Source organism: Gouania willdenowi, chromosome 1 (assembly GCF_900634775.1).
Source record: "Gouania willdenowi chromosome 1, fGouWil2.1, whole genome shotgun sequence".
NCBI lineage: Eukaryota > Metazoa > Chordata > Actinopteri > Blenniiformes > Gobiesocidae > Gouania > Gouania willdenowi.
This window is the reverse complement of record NC_041044.1, coordinates 43039599-43055271: the sequence shown is the minus strand read 5'-3', so window position 1 is coordinate 43055271 and position 15673 is coordinate 43039599. Positions and strand designations below refer to the sequence as shown.

General features: G+C 36.1%; 1 protein-coding gene and 2 non-coding genes across 3 annotated transcripts; 2 read left to right on the top strand and 1 right to left on the bottom strand.

Moving 5' to 3' along the window:
• The first annotated feature begins 7036 nt into the window (after window positions 1-7036).
• trnai-aau (transfer RNA isoleucine (anticodon AAU)) lies at window positions 7037-7110 on the top strand. Its single transcript has one exon. It is a non-coding gene; the product is annotated as a tRNA-Ile (tRNA).
• Window positions 7111-7415: 305 nt separating this feature from the next.
• Window positions 7416-7487, top strand: trnaq-cug (transfer RNA glutamine (anticodon CUG)). The gene has a single exon. It is a non-coding gene; the product is annotated as a tRNA-Gln (tRNA).
• Window positions 7488-8493: 1006 nt separating this feature from the next.
• Window positions 8494-15414, bottom strand: exosc9 (exosome component 9). The gene is made up of 12 exons (XM_028469574.1): window positions 15251-15414; window positions 13303-13397; window positions 13049-13168; window positions 12821-12923; window positions 11793-11930; window positions 11560-11642; window positions 10592-10724; window positions 10338-10426; window positions 9742-9888; window positions 9492-9658; window positions 8825-8900; window positions 8494-8733 (listed from the first exon to the last, which is right to left on the bottom strand). Exons 1-12 carry the CDS (start codon window positions 15314-15316, stop codon window positions 8670-8672), a joined length of 1281 nt encoding a protein of 426 aa, XP_028325375.1. The 5' UTR covers window positions 15317-15414; the 3' UTR covers window positions 8494-8669.
• Between the last annotated feature and the right edge of the window lie 259 nt (window positions 15415-15673).

The following is a 15673-nucleotide window of genomic DNA, read 5'->3' as shown; positions in this document are numbered from 1 at the left end:
AACGTTGTGCCTTACAGATGGAACATCAGGTTCTTGCCAAGGCTGTTAAATGGTCGAGTTGACGTTATGGTCTGGTTTTTTCAATCCAAAGAAAGCTGTATGACTTTTTGTTAGAAATACTGCATATTGATTCGAAGAATTGACACTAACCTTTCTGACACTAGCCAGAATGCTAGGTCATTGCCAAGGCCTTGCGATGGTCAAATTGTCGGTTATCCTTTTGGTTTTTCTTGCTTGATACAAAGACATATTTGTCCGACTCGCCGAGGGTTGGTTCCTTATGTTACGATCCTGCAAAACTCTTTTTGTATTATTATTACGTCTCATTTCACTGGAAAACGTCTTTACCCTATTGTCTGGACGTTAGGAATGGGCGTGTGGCCTCTTCTCGCTTTTTGAATACCTCATGGAGTGGTATTGCGGGTTTTTAGGATTCAAACCTTTAACTTCCATCCAAAGAAAACTGTGACTCTTCAACAGCTGTGACTCGGAGCACTGGACATACATCTTTTTATATGTGTGGTTGTGATTTGTACCTGTATTATTTTACTCTTGTACTGTAAAGTCTAATCATGATTTGTATATTTACACTTTGTACTTCTTTGCATAGAATAGCAGGTTTTTTCTTCATAAACAAAACATTAAATTCACCTTTAACCTTTTTGCAGAACATTAGGAAGGTCATAGATTTTTAACCTTTCTCTCGTCAGCGAATCCGTCCGATTCGACGAAGCATGACGACGCAAAAGGACAAACATCACGTACGTACGAAACAAGATTGTGTCAGTTTTGTATTACAAGGTAGACAGTGGTTCAATATGTGTATTTGGTTTTATACTATTATGCATGTTTGATTGATCATTAACTGTTTGTATACTGAACTTTTGTGAAGGCTCTTCTCTTCTTGCAACTTGGCAAGGTCCTACTTTGTAAGCATTTACAGTAAATCCCAATGGGGTGATGTTCTGTCAGAATAAAGGCTGAAACCAAAGTGATGACTCGTTATTTGTGACGTACCTCACAGAATAAGACCAAAGCCCAGCTAACGCTGGAGTAAAGACAGGAGAAGGAGGATGTTTAGTAATGAACCAACACAAACACACCTTTAATAAATAAAGGCAAACAAAGGCAATGCCTGAGTGAGGAAAGGGCTGGGCCACTTCTCACCCACCCCTCAGTTAAGCTTTTACCTGCGACCAAATGTCTTTCTTTTAATATTTACACAAACAGAAAACAGGCTTTCACATTAACTGTTTTCTGATGTTAACATTTAGATTATTTTGCATTATTAGTTACAGAATTCAGATTTAGATGCTGGACTACAAAGCTCGCTGGAGCTTAATCACTATGGCAATTAATGCTGAACAGCAAACCTGGTCGCAACCAGGTTTGGCTCTAGCTTGGATGTTAGCAAGTCCTAAAACCCCGCCTCCTGACCAATCAGATCTCTTAGAAAACAACATGCCCATTGATAGATGATCCTGGTTGGTACAAATCTGACAGCTGAGTTTAGGAAAGAAAATTATTAATTATAAATGCAATCCTTTCATTTACCGATGACATCATTTAGGAAAGATATAGATTTATATCTGATGAACTGATCTACAGTCAGCTGATGAAGCATGTGTGTCGGTTTGTGGGCACGGACAGCTGAAGTTATGAATGAATTAATTCAGTCATTAATTCATTCATATGCTGGGGCTGACATTATCAGGAGGAACATGTACAATGTGCTCTCATCCCAGTGTGTGTGATAGAGGTCTACTTGAATAGAAACACGTGAGTGCTGTAATAAAGTTTAACTGCAGAGCGCTGTCTGTTTATCATCCAATAGATTAATATCATAAATTATCTCACGCTTTTACACATTAACAGTATCAGCAGTTTCCTGTCTGAGTTCTCTCATTCCTGCCTTTTATGTAACAACAGTGTTGTCTTTGGTCTGAATTATTGATTTTAATTATTCATCATTTTAAACTTCAGCAACCTGGTCGGGACCAAGTTATGAAGTGGATCAGATCTGAGTATCTGCTGCAATCTCCACCCCTTTCATGTGGACGCGTACGTAGCGAGGCTGTAAACACGGCTTAAATTAGCGTGTTGTGATCTTAGGTGATCAACATTTGTAGTACAGCTTGTGTCTGAGAAGGAATGTTTGGTTAGTTCAAGCCAACTAACGGAGATTAGTCCAATCTAGATTCGTAGTATAGGCCCGAAAAGTTTTCTGAAAAGTGGAGCAAATTTCTGATTGGAGAATGCAAAAGTTACCCTTCTGACAAACCGTTTAAAGGGTCTTTTATTCAACTAAACAACATTACCATGAGTTAAAACAGGGCGAGTCATTGATTAATGCAATTCACTCAGTCGACAGATCAACTGAGTCATTTAAGCAATTTAAAGTAAAATCGAAAAAATAAATGCATAAAAGTTTTCTGTTTTGTGTGTGTTTTTGTTTCAGTTTTTTTTCGTTTTCTGCTACTACACATATTGTACAGTTTATTTTATAAAAACCCGTCATGATCAACAGCACCATCAGAAAATTAGAAAATACGTTCTTCACAAAATATTGTTATCTATATATTTTTAATTATTAATTCATTGATGAGTAGTGTGAACCTCCCCCCCCCCCCCCCCCCCCCCTCCGCTATATTCAGAAATATAACAGATTAATTAGTATTTTCCCTGAATGCTGAGTGAAGAAATTAAAAAGTCTATTTATGTTCATCCATCCGCTGAGGTCGGATGGCTGTGAGGGAACGATATGAGCATCTCCATCAGGTCAAAGGTTCAGGATGTGATTCCCAAGTCATACCTGGAAAAACAACAGCTGCTTTGGAACATCACTCACTAACGTCACCTCATCACAGACCAGGAAAAACACAGTTTGCATAACATTCAGCATCTAAAGCAATAGAAAAAAATTAAATAATAAATGTAGTGCACAGGTTCCAAACCTTTTTTGGGTCGCGAACCCCATTTTTCATATCACAAATGTCAGGCGACCCCAGAGACATATTTTTTCCTTTCTGGAATTAGTTTTTGATCCATTTTATTAAAGTGTGTTATAAACACAGACGCCACCTCCAAATACTGCATTTTATTTTAACTAGATTTATATTTGTGAAAGTTGAAATATCGGATACAGTTATTTGATATGTATTATTTGAAAAAAATTATAATAATTTTAAAAAATCATATGTAATTTTAAAACATTTTTTAACCGATTACTAGACATATCAGGCGGGCCCATTTTGATTCCAGGTGACCCCACATGGGGTCCCGTTCCCAAAGTTGAAAAACCCTGCTGTAGTGGAAATATAAATGATAAAAAAATGTTTAATGTATTACAGAGAAACAAATAATGTGCACCTTTAAGAAAAAAACGAAACATTAAAAGGGCTTTTTAGAACAATTTTATATGTTGGGATATAAACTATGGAGTACTGCTATTAAAACCAAAAGATTTTTTTTTTTATATTTGAAAACAAAAATAAATCAATATCTTGTATTATAATAATGGCAAAATTCAATTTTCATAAATCTAAATTTTCAAAATCCCTTCCAAATTTTTATTTTTTTGGAGTTTAATTATTATATGAATATTAAAAAGGTGAAACAACTGTGCCTTTGTATGAATAATTGTTTTCTGTATCTCCAAGTGACATACACTGTGATACCTGTATTTACTTTATTCTTTACTTGGGATGTTTTCCCTGACTTTGTTCTTTGTTCCCTTTATGGTGTTTTACTGATTGCAATTTGTCAATAAAATTATTATTATTATTATTATTATTATTATTATTTTAAAGAATAGAAAAAGTTTGAATAAATAAATTTAAAAAACATGGAGAGCCGCCATTTTGGTTTGAATACAACGCATTATCGTTGATTCAGGTCAACAGGTGTTGGAAAAGCATAAATATGGCTCGTAGCAAATGCAATGAAATTATATCTGTTCATTGACGGGACGATGCTCCACTACCTCCGAGGATCAGCACTAAAGAACAGGTAAGTTCTCCTGAAAGAGTTCATCGTTTAGATACACGGAAATAAGAGGGAACAATGTGGTGGGGGTGCGGTTAGTGCCATGACACCCCCATAGTATCCCGTGTAAGCAGAAACATAGTAGTGCTCTGAATAAGTACGTTTACTACATACATAGAGACTCTGTGGTGGGAATTCTGTCGGCGCCGCCATTAGCTTAGCCTCTCATAGCAGCTAGGTTTGAAGCGGTCCTCACATAGATATCACTGATGTTTTTTTGTCCGACCGTAAAGCTTTTAAGGGTGTATCTCGTACCGATATTATGAAGCAAACATCTGGATAACTCTGACTTATTGTCATTATTTGGCTCAGAGACACAAAATAAATGTTTCTGCAGGATTTTTTCCTCTTGTTGTTATAACAACCGTTAGCTTTACACGTGACCCAGCGCTGGACGATGATTGGTTAGCGTCTCTACACCTGGTTAAAATGAATTTACTATACACCATCTTTTGATAGAGCTTGTAATTAAAATGAAATACATATACCCTTTAATTTATGTTTCACTCATGTTTCCTAAGTTTTTTTCAAAGTGCTAAAACTTTGCCATGACAAGTTGATTATCAATTATATCACAATATTATATAAAACATTTGATTATTGAGGTTTTAGCTTTAGAATTAGTTTCAGTTTTTTTTTACATATTCTATAAATGTGGTTGTATGTTTGTAATAGTTTTTCATTTTTTAAATTTTAATTATTTATCCTTATTTATTTATTATGTATTTAATCCTTATTTAATTACCTTTTTTATTTTATTTTTTTTTTTACTTTTTTACGTTTCTTTTTTTTCTTTTCTTTATTCAGTGTTTCTAACCCTAACCACTCTAACCCTCAGGCCTCTGTAACAAAGTAATTTCCCCATGCAATCAATGAAGTGCATTGGTTTTTGATCCATATATTTTAGTGCTGTCAATTAATTATCGCAATTAATTACCTTTTGTTTTGTTTTCTGAAACTCATGTCAATATAAATGGAATGTATAAGCATCTATGCTCCATCAAACGTATCGTGCTAAACAACAACAAAAAGTTCAGTATTTGTTCAAAGGGCATTTTGAATTTATATATATATATATGTGTAATATTTGTTTTTATCTGTTGTCTTCTCTTTGGAAATGTGCGCATTTGTGCATCACATAGTGTTTGTCATGTTAATGTGCCTTCATGTTTATACATTTAGTCAGGAACTGATCTATTCTGTATCTGTCTATAGCCAAGTACAAGAACGTGTCAAACTTTAAAGCCCTTTAAAGTGTCCAATTTGACCCACAGGAAAAGTAACAATGACAGAGAAAACATGAATTATTGTGTAAAATTACAAACTAGTTCCGTTGTAGATACAGTATCTCTGCATATTTGCAGAGCTTAGAGTTTTCCTATGATCATATCACTTGATGGCAGTCATTTTTATTTGCAAATTGTTGAAAGAACTCTAATTTTCTCCAAAATTCTGCAAAAAATGTACAAAATAATGTAATAATTAATGTATATGTATGGCCACCGGCTGTAGACCATAGTAAAAGACTAGTTAGGCATTTTTTTTTCACATTTCAAAAGAATCTTATATAAACATACATTTCTCAGAAACTCCTGATATCAGCTTTAAGATCAAAGTGGTCCGAATGTAAACATATTTTAAAGAGATACTAGAAAAGGAAGAAACTGTGAAGAATGAATGTTAAACTGTTTGCACTGAGAACACGAGGAATGTTAACTATAGAGGTGTGTGTGTGTGTGCGTGTTTGTTCACTGTCTGTCGTTGTCAGGACCTGCTTCTTCTTCTTCTTCTTCTTCTTTGTTTGAGTGTTGAACAGCTCCAGTACTTTTCCACTGACTCAGGGCCATGTACAGAAATAACACACTGAACCTCATCATCATCAGTCAGAGGAGGAAGAGAAGTAGCTCAACCATCCTGGATCAGTTAGTCAGCTATATTCACCTGTTAGTCATGTTCTCTGAATGAAAAACAGCTTCTGACTTCTCATGAAGACCTACTTTTATGAATGTAATGAACATGAAGCAGCCGTAATGAGAGTATAAAGCACACAGTGCACTGATCGCTCACATCAAACATCAGAAACATCAGCATTTTACATCTGATCTGCTCTGACATCATGATCCACCCTCGAAACTAGTCGTTACTGCCAGTATCTTTGCAGACGTTTGATATTCAATGGTAGAATCTCAGAGAGGCTCATCTCTATCTCTGTGTTCAACAGGAAGTTCAGTGTACTTTTGTAGGCATTGTGTGTTTTTTGTTTTCCCTTTGCATATTTTTCTGTAATTGTTTGTGTTTTTCTTGTCATTTTGCATGCTTTTGTCTTATATTTTGTGTTTTTTCAGTTAGTTTTTGAATTTTTCTGTCATATTGTGAGATATTGTTATTTGTGTGTTTTTCTGTCATTTTCTTTATTTTTTCATGTTTTTGTTGTTGTTTTGTAGATATTTGTGTCTTTTTGTTTATTTCTCTAGCCGTCTTGTGTGTTTCTGGATATTTTGTGTACTTTTGTTGTCCTCTTGTTTTTTTTGTTTTGTTTTGTGTATTTTAGTGTATCTAGTTGTAGTTTAGTCATTTTATTGTTGTCTTTTTGTGTAGCCTTGTTGTCATTTCTTATATTTTTGAAAGCGTTGTGTGTTTCTGGAGTAATTATGTGTAATTTTGTTGCCCATTTGTGTATTTATGTTTCCATTTGCATATATTTCTGTAATTTTTTTGTATTTTACTAGTAATTGTGTATGTTTTCATTTTACTTTTTATCAGTCAGTTTTTGAATTTTTGTCATCGTGAGATATTATTTGTGTGTTTTTCTGTCATTTTCTTTATTTTTGCATGTTTTTGTTGTTTTGTATGTCTTTTTGTTGTTATTTTGTAGATATTTGTGTCTTTTTGTCTATTTGGCATTTGCCGTGTACTTAAATCGTCTTCTCGTTGTAGTTTTTTTTATATTTTTCTGTGACTTTCTCTTTGACCATTGAGCGATTTGTGGCACGGCCGGTTAGCTCAGTTGGTTAGAGCGTGGTGCTAATAACGCCAAGGTCGCGGGTTCGATCCCCGTACGGGCCACTGTAGTTTTTATTTTTAATACTTTTACTAATATCTATCTGTTTTTACCTCCCCAATAAGTCAATCATATTCGTTTTTTTGTTTTGTTTTTGTTTACGTCAAAAGTTCTTCACGAATTTTGACAAAATACTGAATCTGCATCCGTTTTAAAAAAAAAAAATGTCCATACATTGTTAACCTTTAAAGTGTGAATAATAACAGTACCATGATCTAGATCACTTATCCAAGATAACTAACAATAAAAAAGATTTATCACATGATGCTCACACGTTGTATACTGACATGTTATGATGCAGTACATGTGTGGTTCCATGGTGTAATGGTTAGCACTCTGGACTCTGAATCCAGCGATCCGAGTTCAAATCTCGGTGGAACCTAATTTTTACTTCTTGTATCACATTACTTTATTATTGTTTAAGTTGATTCTAAACATTAGATTTTAGTAAACTCATCAAAATTTCTGGGTTTCATAGGGACCCTGAACGCATCTAGGAATGCGTAATTTAAATTACCGTAACTCCGCTAATATTTGCTCTATCTGAGAAATATCATGTCATTACGGTAATTTTGTTTTTACGAAATCGTCACACACGAGGAAAAGAAACGAGACTAAAGTCCAAGATGGATAAAAAGAGACCGAATACTGATGGATTTAAAAAAAAAAAAAAACTATCAGCAGGAAGATCCTCATGGATGATTATTCCGATTCCTCTCTATTTGCGTCTTATTTTCTGTTTAAAAATCAACACAACTTGGAGACCAAATTTGGAATGTGCTTATAAAACAGCAGCCGAATATTTATTTTTATGTATTTAGTCACAATGAAAATAAATCACAAAATAAGCCAATAAAATATACAGTAGAAAAGTACTTTTTTATTTGACCCAGATTCGTAATACAGGCCCTTTATGGCTCATTTTTGTTGTAATTTTGTCATCTTTTTGTTGTTGTTTTGTAGATATTTGTGTCATTTTATTTATTTTTGTAGAGGTTGTGTACTCTAGCTAGTTGTCCTCTTGTCCATATATCAGTCACTTTGTGAAATATTGAAACTAGTCGTAGTTTTGCGTGTTTTGTCTTCATTGTGTATGTCATTTTGTATCTTTTCCTGTCAAATTGTGATTTTTGCGTGTTTTTCTGTTATTTTGTATGTTTGTGGAGTCATTTCCGTTTGATATACTTGTGTGGTTGTTTTATATATTTTCATATTTGTTTGTATATCTCTCTGTCATTTTGTTTGACTTTGGGGGCCGTTCAGAATTAGGGCCACATGTGGTCTGTCTATAATATCTATTAAATGGGCACACATGCTTCCTGTGTGTTACTGGTTGGTGTCAGGTTAATGTGATTATTGGAGCACTCATTAAAAAACAAGCAGTCAGATCACTTACATCCAATAATAGTTCATCATTTATTATCACAAACAAAATTAACCATTTTTTTTTCATTTAGTCACAATGAATACAAATCACAAAATAAGCCAATATAATATCAAGTATAAAAAACTCCTGCACACTTTTACATCACAGTGAACATAACAGTGTTATTGAAACGTTTCCTCATCTTTTATGTGTTTTCTTTGATGTTGCCGCCCCCTTCTGGTCACAACTAGAATCACTCCGTCTTGAGAAATCACACAAAGGAGTAAAAATGTTACTAAAAACAAGTGCTTTGATATATATTTACGACAGAAAAAGACCAATGATGTTCTCACTTTGCTGTGCAGGAAGTCTCTGGGTTGAGGACGATCACCTCGTCTTCTTCACTGTCCGAGATTTCAACCACGTTTCCTAAAAAACCAACAATCATTAAGATGAGGCTCTGGAGCCACACGGGGCTCGTTGGCTCTTCTGTTGAGGCTCCTCTCAGAGCGGTTACTGTTACATACAGTATATTTACACATGCAATATGTATATTATATATCATCATTTTTTAATGGTTGACTTGGTATTTAAAAAAACAAAAAAGATTCATTTGTTGAAAAAAATCAAAGATTATATACATACTGTATATATATCCAAATACTGAAAAATAACATTTATACAACATTTAAAAAATTAATTATTTAAGACAATTTTAAATAAATCAGAAATGTGTTGAAATAATCAAAGATTATATCATATATATATTTATACAAGTACTGAAAAATAAAATTTAGAAAATTAAAAAATTAAATAAAAATTTAAAATAAATGAGAAATGTTTAAATAATCAAATATTGTATATATATATATATAAAAAATTGGAAAAATGTGTATATTTGTATAATTAATCAAAGATTATAAAATATAAAAATACTGAATACAATTTTAAATATATTGCATTAGTATATTATGATATATTTCTATATATATTTGAGTATTTCAACATTTTAAACCAGACCTTCACTTCTGTCGCTCTGCTGGCTCGTCTTCATCCCTTTGTCTTCGTCCTCTTCCTCGTCTTCCTCCTCCTCCTCCTCCTCCTCCTCCTCGTCCAATCCCCAGCTGTTCTTCAGTCCGTTACCGACCTGTCCGACCCCCGGTAACGGCACCACCGGTGACGCCGCGCTGAGCTCAGCAGTTACGGACGCTAACAAACCGTTTTCATACAAGCAAAAACAACACGCCTCCTTTGTGTGAGGGTGGGATACGTTTGAGGCGGGTCTTCTGCTGCAGAGATGATCTCATTGGCTGTTTCCGCTGCGTCCGTCACCTCCACGGGGGTCTCGTCCATCTTTAGCGCCGTGATTCGCTCCTGAGGCATCGACTCAGCGAAGCCGCAGCGTTCGCCGGCTTTTCTGCAGAGGAGTTCAAAATAACGAGTTATTATATTAAAAAGTCTCGTTATTAAACATCACACGATGGGCCTTAAAAACTCAGATCAGCAGCTATAGTTTGGTTTTCAGTGTTTTATGACCAACTGTATCTAGTCATAGTTTTGCATGTTTTTGTCTTCCTTGAGTGAGTTTTTTCAGTCATTCTTTATAATTTTCTGTCAGTGTGTATTATTTTTGTGTGTCTTGCTGTTATTTTTGTACGTTTGTGGAGTAACTTCTGTTTATTTATATATGTTTGTATCTTTCTTTCATTTTGATTGATTTTAGAGATATTTACTTTGGGGGCCTTTCAGAATCAGGCTGAGGGCCAAATGCAGTCCCTGAGCCGGCAGTTGCCTATGCCTGTATATTTTAATATGATTATGTTATTATTATATGTTTTAAGAGATTCTGCTGATGTCGAGTCTTACCGAGCCATTTTGTCGTTGAGCAGAGCTTGGTTGATGAGCTCTGTGATCTCAGACACTTTGACACTGGCTATTTTACTGCATCTCATCACCTGCAACAACAACAACAACAGATGATCATTTCGTCTTCACATTGTAAGAACATCTCCTAAAAAGCTTTAAATCCAGTTTCCTACGCAGTAAATCAGATGTATGTTTTCTATCAAGCAACGTCTAGCTTTTATTGTGACATGCTCTTATTTTGAAAGTCCTCCCACCTGTTCCTTGAGCAGCATGATGCCTCCGCTGGACTGAATGGAGCAGATCTCTCTGTGTTTGTTCATGGCGATCATCAGCAGGCCGTCCATCACGCGCTCCTCACGCTCACTCGGGTCCACCAATAGGAAGGTTCTGCAAGCATAAGCCCCGCCCACTCAGTACCAAACACCATTCACAAAAAAACGTTTAACCCTCTAGGACAGTGGTTCTAAACTTTTCCAGAAATAAAATGGGTTAAAAGTGACAAAAAAAAATGGTGGAAAAGATGGTGAAATAGGATTTTAAAAACCACAGAAATTGGTTAAAAGTGGCAAATTAGAGCCAATGTCGACTTTATTTCTATAGCACGTTTAAACAGCCGAAGTGCGTCACAATAAAAGGCAAAACAATAAAACAGACGAGAGACAAAAAACAGTAGCAAAGAGTGGCCAAAAACAGACAGAAACAGTTCTAAGTGTCAATATTGGCTTAAAAGTGGCAGAAATGGGCTGATTTCATTTAAAAAGTTGAAACAATTCATTTAATTCATGTCAAATCTTGAATATTGTTAAATTGGCAAAAAAATAAGCATAAATATGGTGAAAAGAGGTTAAAAGTTACAATAATGGGTCAACGAATGTGACATTAGGTGGAAAAGTGGTGGAAAGGGTTTAAAAGTGCTGAACATGTCTGGAAATGAGGAGAAAATGAAGTGTGCAGAAAAGGTATTAAAATTTAATGTAGAAGTGTCAGAAATAGAAGTAATGTAGCAAAAATATGGCAAGAAAAAGTGATGAAAATGAGCTCAAATTGTAAAAAAGAAAAAGAAAAAATTGTTTCTTGAAGGCATCCAACGAACCCCTCCCTGTGCCTCGTGACCCAAAATGAGGTCCTGATCCCAAGGTTGAGAACCCCTGCTCTAGGACAGGGAGGCAGTAGCTTTAAAATGCTTAAATATATGTTATTATATATGACAGGAAGTTCTCACCCTTGTTTAAAGAAGGAGAAGCTGATGCTGATGGGCATGTGATAGACGCTGAGGGGGATGGGCTCTCTCTCCTCTGGACCGTACTGAGGGCGATCAACACACCACGACAGGAAGGGTTAACACGCACGCACGCACACCATTCCTAACATTTATTTGTCTTTGTGGTAGTCACATGTTGGCATTTTAAATTCTGAATCGGCAGATTTAGGCCACGCCTCCAGACGCTGACTCACCACGGTGACGTCGTTGCCCTGGACGCTGACGTCCGGGCGCCTGAAATGACTCAACGCGGCGATGGCGGCAATGCTGGACGCGTCCATCAGGTTCCCGTCGTGGTTCAACACGTGCACGTCCACTCTGATCTGCCACACCTGATCACACACACAGACCTGATTGGTCAGAAACCTGCTGTGGGCGTGGCTTGTGTTTGTTACTGTCCTGTCCCATGGGCCAATCAGCAAACTGTCAACATGTGCTCATTTCATCCATAAAACTCATATAAACACATTTCATGCCAACTTTTCAGAGATTTTCAGAGACTCTCCATTGTGATACTGACCAAACTTCCTGTTAACTTCAAAATAAGAGCCCTATTTACAAAACTGTTAAAAAAAACTGATGAAAGAAAAGAAGAGATGCTTTTATTTTGAAAAGGGGTTGTTTGATTTTTAGCTTAAAGCCAGTACAATTCTATGTTCTGCTTACAATGCATCATGGGGCAGTTGAGTATGATTAGTGTGCTCACTGTGCATACTTGTCTCATACAGTATACATACTTCATCTTTTCGTACTATCTAATGTGAACGCGCTACATACTTATTTAGACCTCAGATTTAGTACGAGTAGTACGTTAGGATGGCATTTACTACACAGCCTTAGTGATTGTATTGAAGTGTGTTGGTGTTGCAGACCAATAATAATAATAATAATAATAATAATAAATTACATTTATATAGCACCTTTTTTGGTCACTCAAAGCGTTTTACATGGCATCATTCTTTCACTCCACACTTAGTGGGCAGCGCCACCGCTGCCCTGGGGAAGACTGACAGAAGTGATCATCTTATCTTGTGACTTTTTCTAAATCTGGAAATAAAGCCACATACTGAGGAACGTCACCTGTTCTAACGATCACCACCCGGAGATCACATTAATGCCCCTGCCCCCAATAAAATATATTATTATTATTATTATTGTTAGATCTGATACACCACCAGGTAAAGTGTGTGTGTGTGTGTGCGTGCGTGTGTGTGTGAGAGACCTTCTCTCCTGACACCACACACAGTGACTCGGTGTCGATGCACTTTGAGTTCCTTAGGCAGCGCTCCAACTGTCTGTTCAGCTTCACTGACAACTCAGACTGTCTACACACACACACACACACACACACACACACACACACACACACACACACACGCACACACACACACACACACACACAGTGTTAACAGACATTGTAACCTTAGTGTGTGTGTGTGTGTGTGTGTACCTTCCAGTCTCAAACGAAGGCGCTGCCATCGGCGACAGCTCGATGTTGAAGAACATGATTCCTTCGATGGGTCGAGAATCTTTTGGAGCCACGAGTTCACAGGAAACCTGAGCCATCACCCTGTGGAGCCAACGCCAGTGATGACATCATCATTAGTGAGTGTGTGTCAGGGTTACACGCATTTAAATATCACAACAAAGGAATATTTTTTTATTAAAATGTAGTTTAATGTCCAGCAGGTGAAGAAGGTTTACCTGGTTTTTCCAAGTTCAACGAAGCAACAACCAAAGTCTGTGCCAAAGGTGATCTTTATCCTCCTGTAGTCGTAAGTCTGCCGTCCATCCAGGCGCTGAACACACACACACACACACACACACACACACACACACACACACACTTAAAAAACTTTAAATCAGAGGTGTCAAACTCATTTTAGTTCATGTGCTAAATACAGAGTAGCTGATCTCTAGAGGGCCACAGATTTTTATGCACGAAAATGAGGAATTTCAATATTTATTGTTCCCTAGTTTACACTTCTGTGTGTAAATAAAATACAAAATATGTAAGAAATTGACAATATCCAAACAATAAGTGACAGATATCAGTCCCAACTGGATCTTCATTTTAAATTTCGTAGATTTTTTGTGTAATAATTTAAGGGAATTGTGTTTTTTTTTAAATTGTAAAAATTCATTTTTTTCAACAGTTTAACATTAAAAATGACTGCAATCATCAATCAAATGTTTCATTTACACAATGATTCAAAAAATCCTACAAGTGAAAGTCTCCCACAGGCGCATACGCACTAATAGCGTAGTGTTATGGCAATTTTTATATTCATCATAATATCGTCAAATGTGTGTTCATGTGTACAATTTGTCATGTTTTAATACATGATGACTCCATTACTCTTCGCACTTTTGAACAGCTGAGTCATGTTAGATTAAACAGTACAGATCGTATTGTACTCAGTGCAACACAGAGTCTCTGCTGAAGGCCATACACACGAACACACACACTATCAAGGATAGATAAGAGTGGCGCCCAATCTTCCTCATAATATACACGTCTTCATCATCCTCAAATGTTTCCACTGTTGGGCATCTGACCCCCTCCTTCTCCTCACCTCAGGGTGGAACCTTTTCTGTTATCTGTATAAAAGCTAAAGCTGTGAAACTGTTAGTTAGAGTGGGTCTTGCCTTTTTGCTCTGCCACGAGCCTTTTGCCTTTCATTCTTTCAGGATGGAAGCTTCTTTTTTACTCCTTTTTTCTTTAATTTTATAATAAATCTTTTTTATAAAATCATCAACGCCTCGCCTGGACTCCATCATTCAACCAGAGCAATAAATCATGTCTCCAAATGAGGTCAACCGCAAATTTGTCGTGACAGTAGTCAATATTTACACGTATAACTATAATATTATGCTACCTTAAATTTTCCTAATATGATAAACACTAATTCTAAACCCTAAAAATTAAAGGAAAGATTTTTACCGTTTTTCAACATGACAGACGCGCATGCGCAGTTCGCCAGGTGCGCATGGCCATTGTCTACGCGGGAAACTTTCCAGTACGTTTATTCTACACTACACCAAATTTGGCCCCCAGGCCATGAGTTTGACACATGTGCTTTAAATCAGTGATTCTCAACTCGTGGGTAAGGACCCAAAAGTGGGTCGCAGATCTGTACTGGATGGGTCGCAGACAGCTGGTTCAAAATAAATAAATACGCAACGTCTCTCGTTGGACCTGTTTTTTATTTTGAAAGAAACTTTTCTTTTGACAGGCATGCTGTGAAATGCATGTTGCACAGGAAATATACTGATTTGTTTAAAAAAACAAAAAACAAAGAATAGAAATGTGTTTTGGTGGATTAATAACACCAGTTGAGAAACACTGCTTTAAATTATGCTAAATTTATAGAAGTGTTGCTTTTTTATTATGTTTATCAATAATAAGGTTCTAGGGTCAAATACAGTTGTGGGGACCACTGAAAACTGGTCCGCGACCCACAGGTTAAGAACCAGGTTTTATTACAGTGAGAACCACAAAAATGTAAATAATTTGTCACGATTTCAGCTCTAGAAAAAAATATATCAACTTAAGCATTAATACAAGAAAAAGAACATATGTTTTGGAGTCACATCACGATCAAAATATCACGATCTGCTGCTGGTATTTGACTACAAAATAAAAGTTCACCTTTCTCTCCTCGATGGCTTTCAGAATAAAGTCCCTCTCGCAGTTGGACATCGGAGTCTCCCTCATCCTGCAACGTTTCTTTCTGCTTTCAGTGACTTTATTTTATTCACACTACACGCAAACGCATGCAGCCGCCATTGGTGTTTTCTTGACCCGGAAGTAGAAATCAGACTTCACAATAAAGTCCGCTGCAAATGTACTTGTTTTTCTTTATTGAAACGTCAGCAGATACCAATTTTATTTTCACATTCACATTGGAATACCAAAAGACAATATAACATTAAGCAGTGAATGGTTAATAAAAAAAAAGTTGCATAAAAACATACTAATTATATTTTTTGTCTGAAACAAATTTGATACAGTTTTTTCTCTCCTATTTCTTTACTTAATACTTTTACTTTTATTTATTTTTTTATTACCTTC

Coding starts and splice junctions, on each gene's coding strand:
- exosc9 (XM_028469574.1), bottom strand. CDS start 15,316: ATGAGGGAGACTCCGATGTCCAACTGCGAGAGGGACTTTATTCTGAAA. Junction 9,889..10,337: donor CTCAACGACAAAATGGCTCG/GTAAGACTCGAC, acceptor ACTCCTCTGCAG/AAAAGCCGGCGAACGCTGCG. Junction 8,901..9,491: donor GCAGAGCGACAGAAGTGAAG/GTCTGGTTTAAA, acceptor TTGGTTTTTTAG/GAAACGTGGTTGAAATCTCG.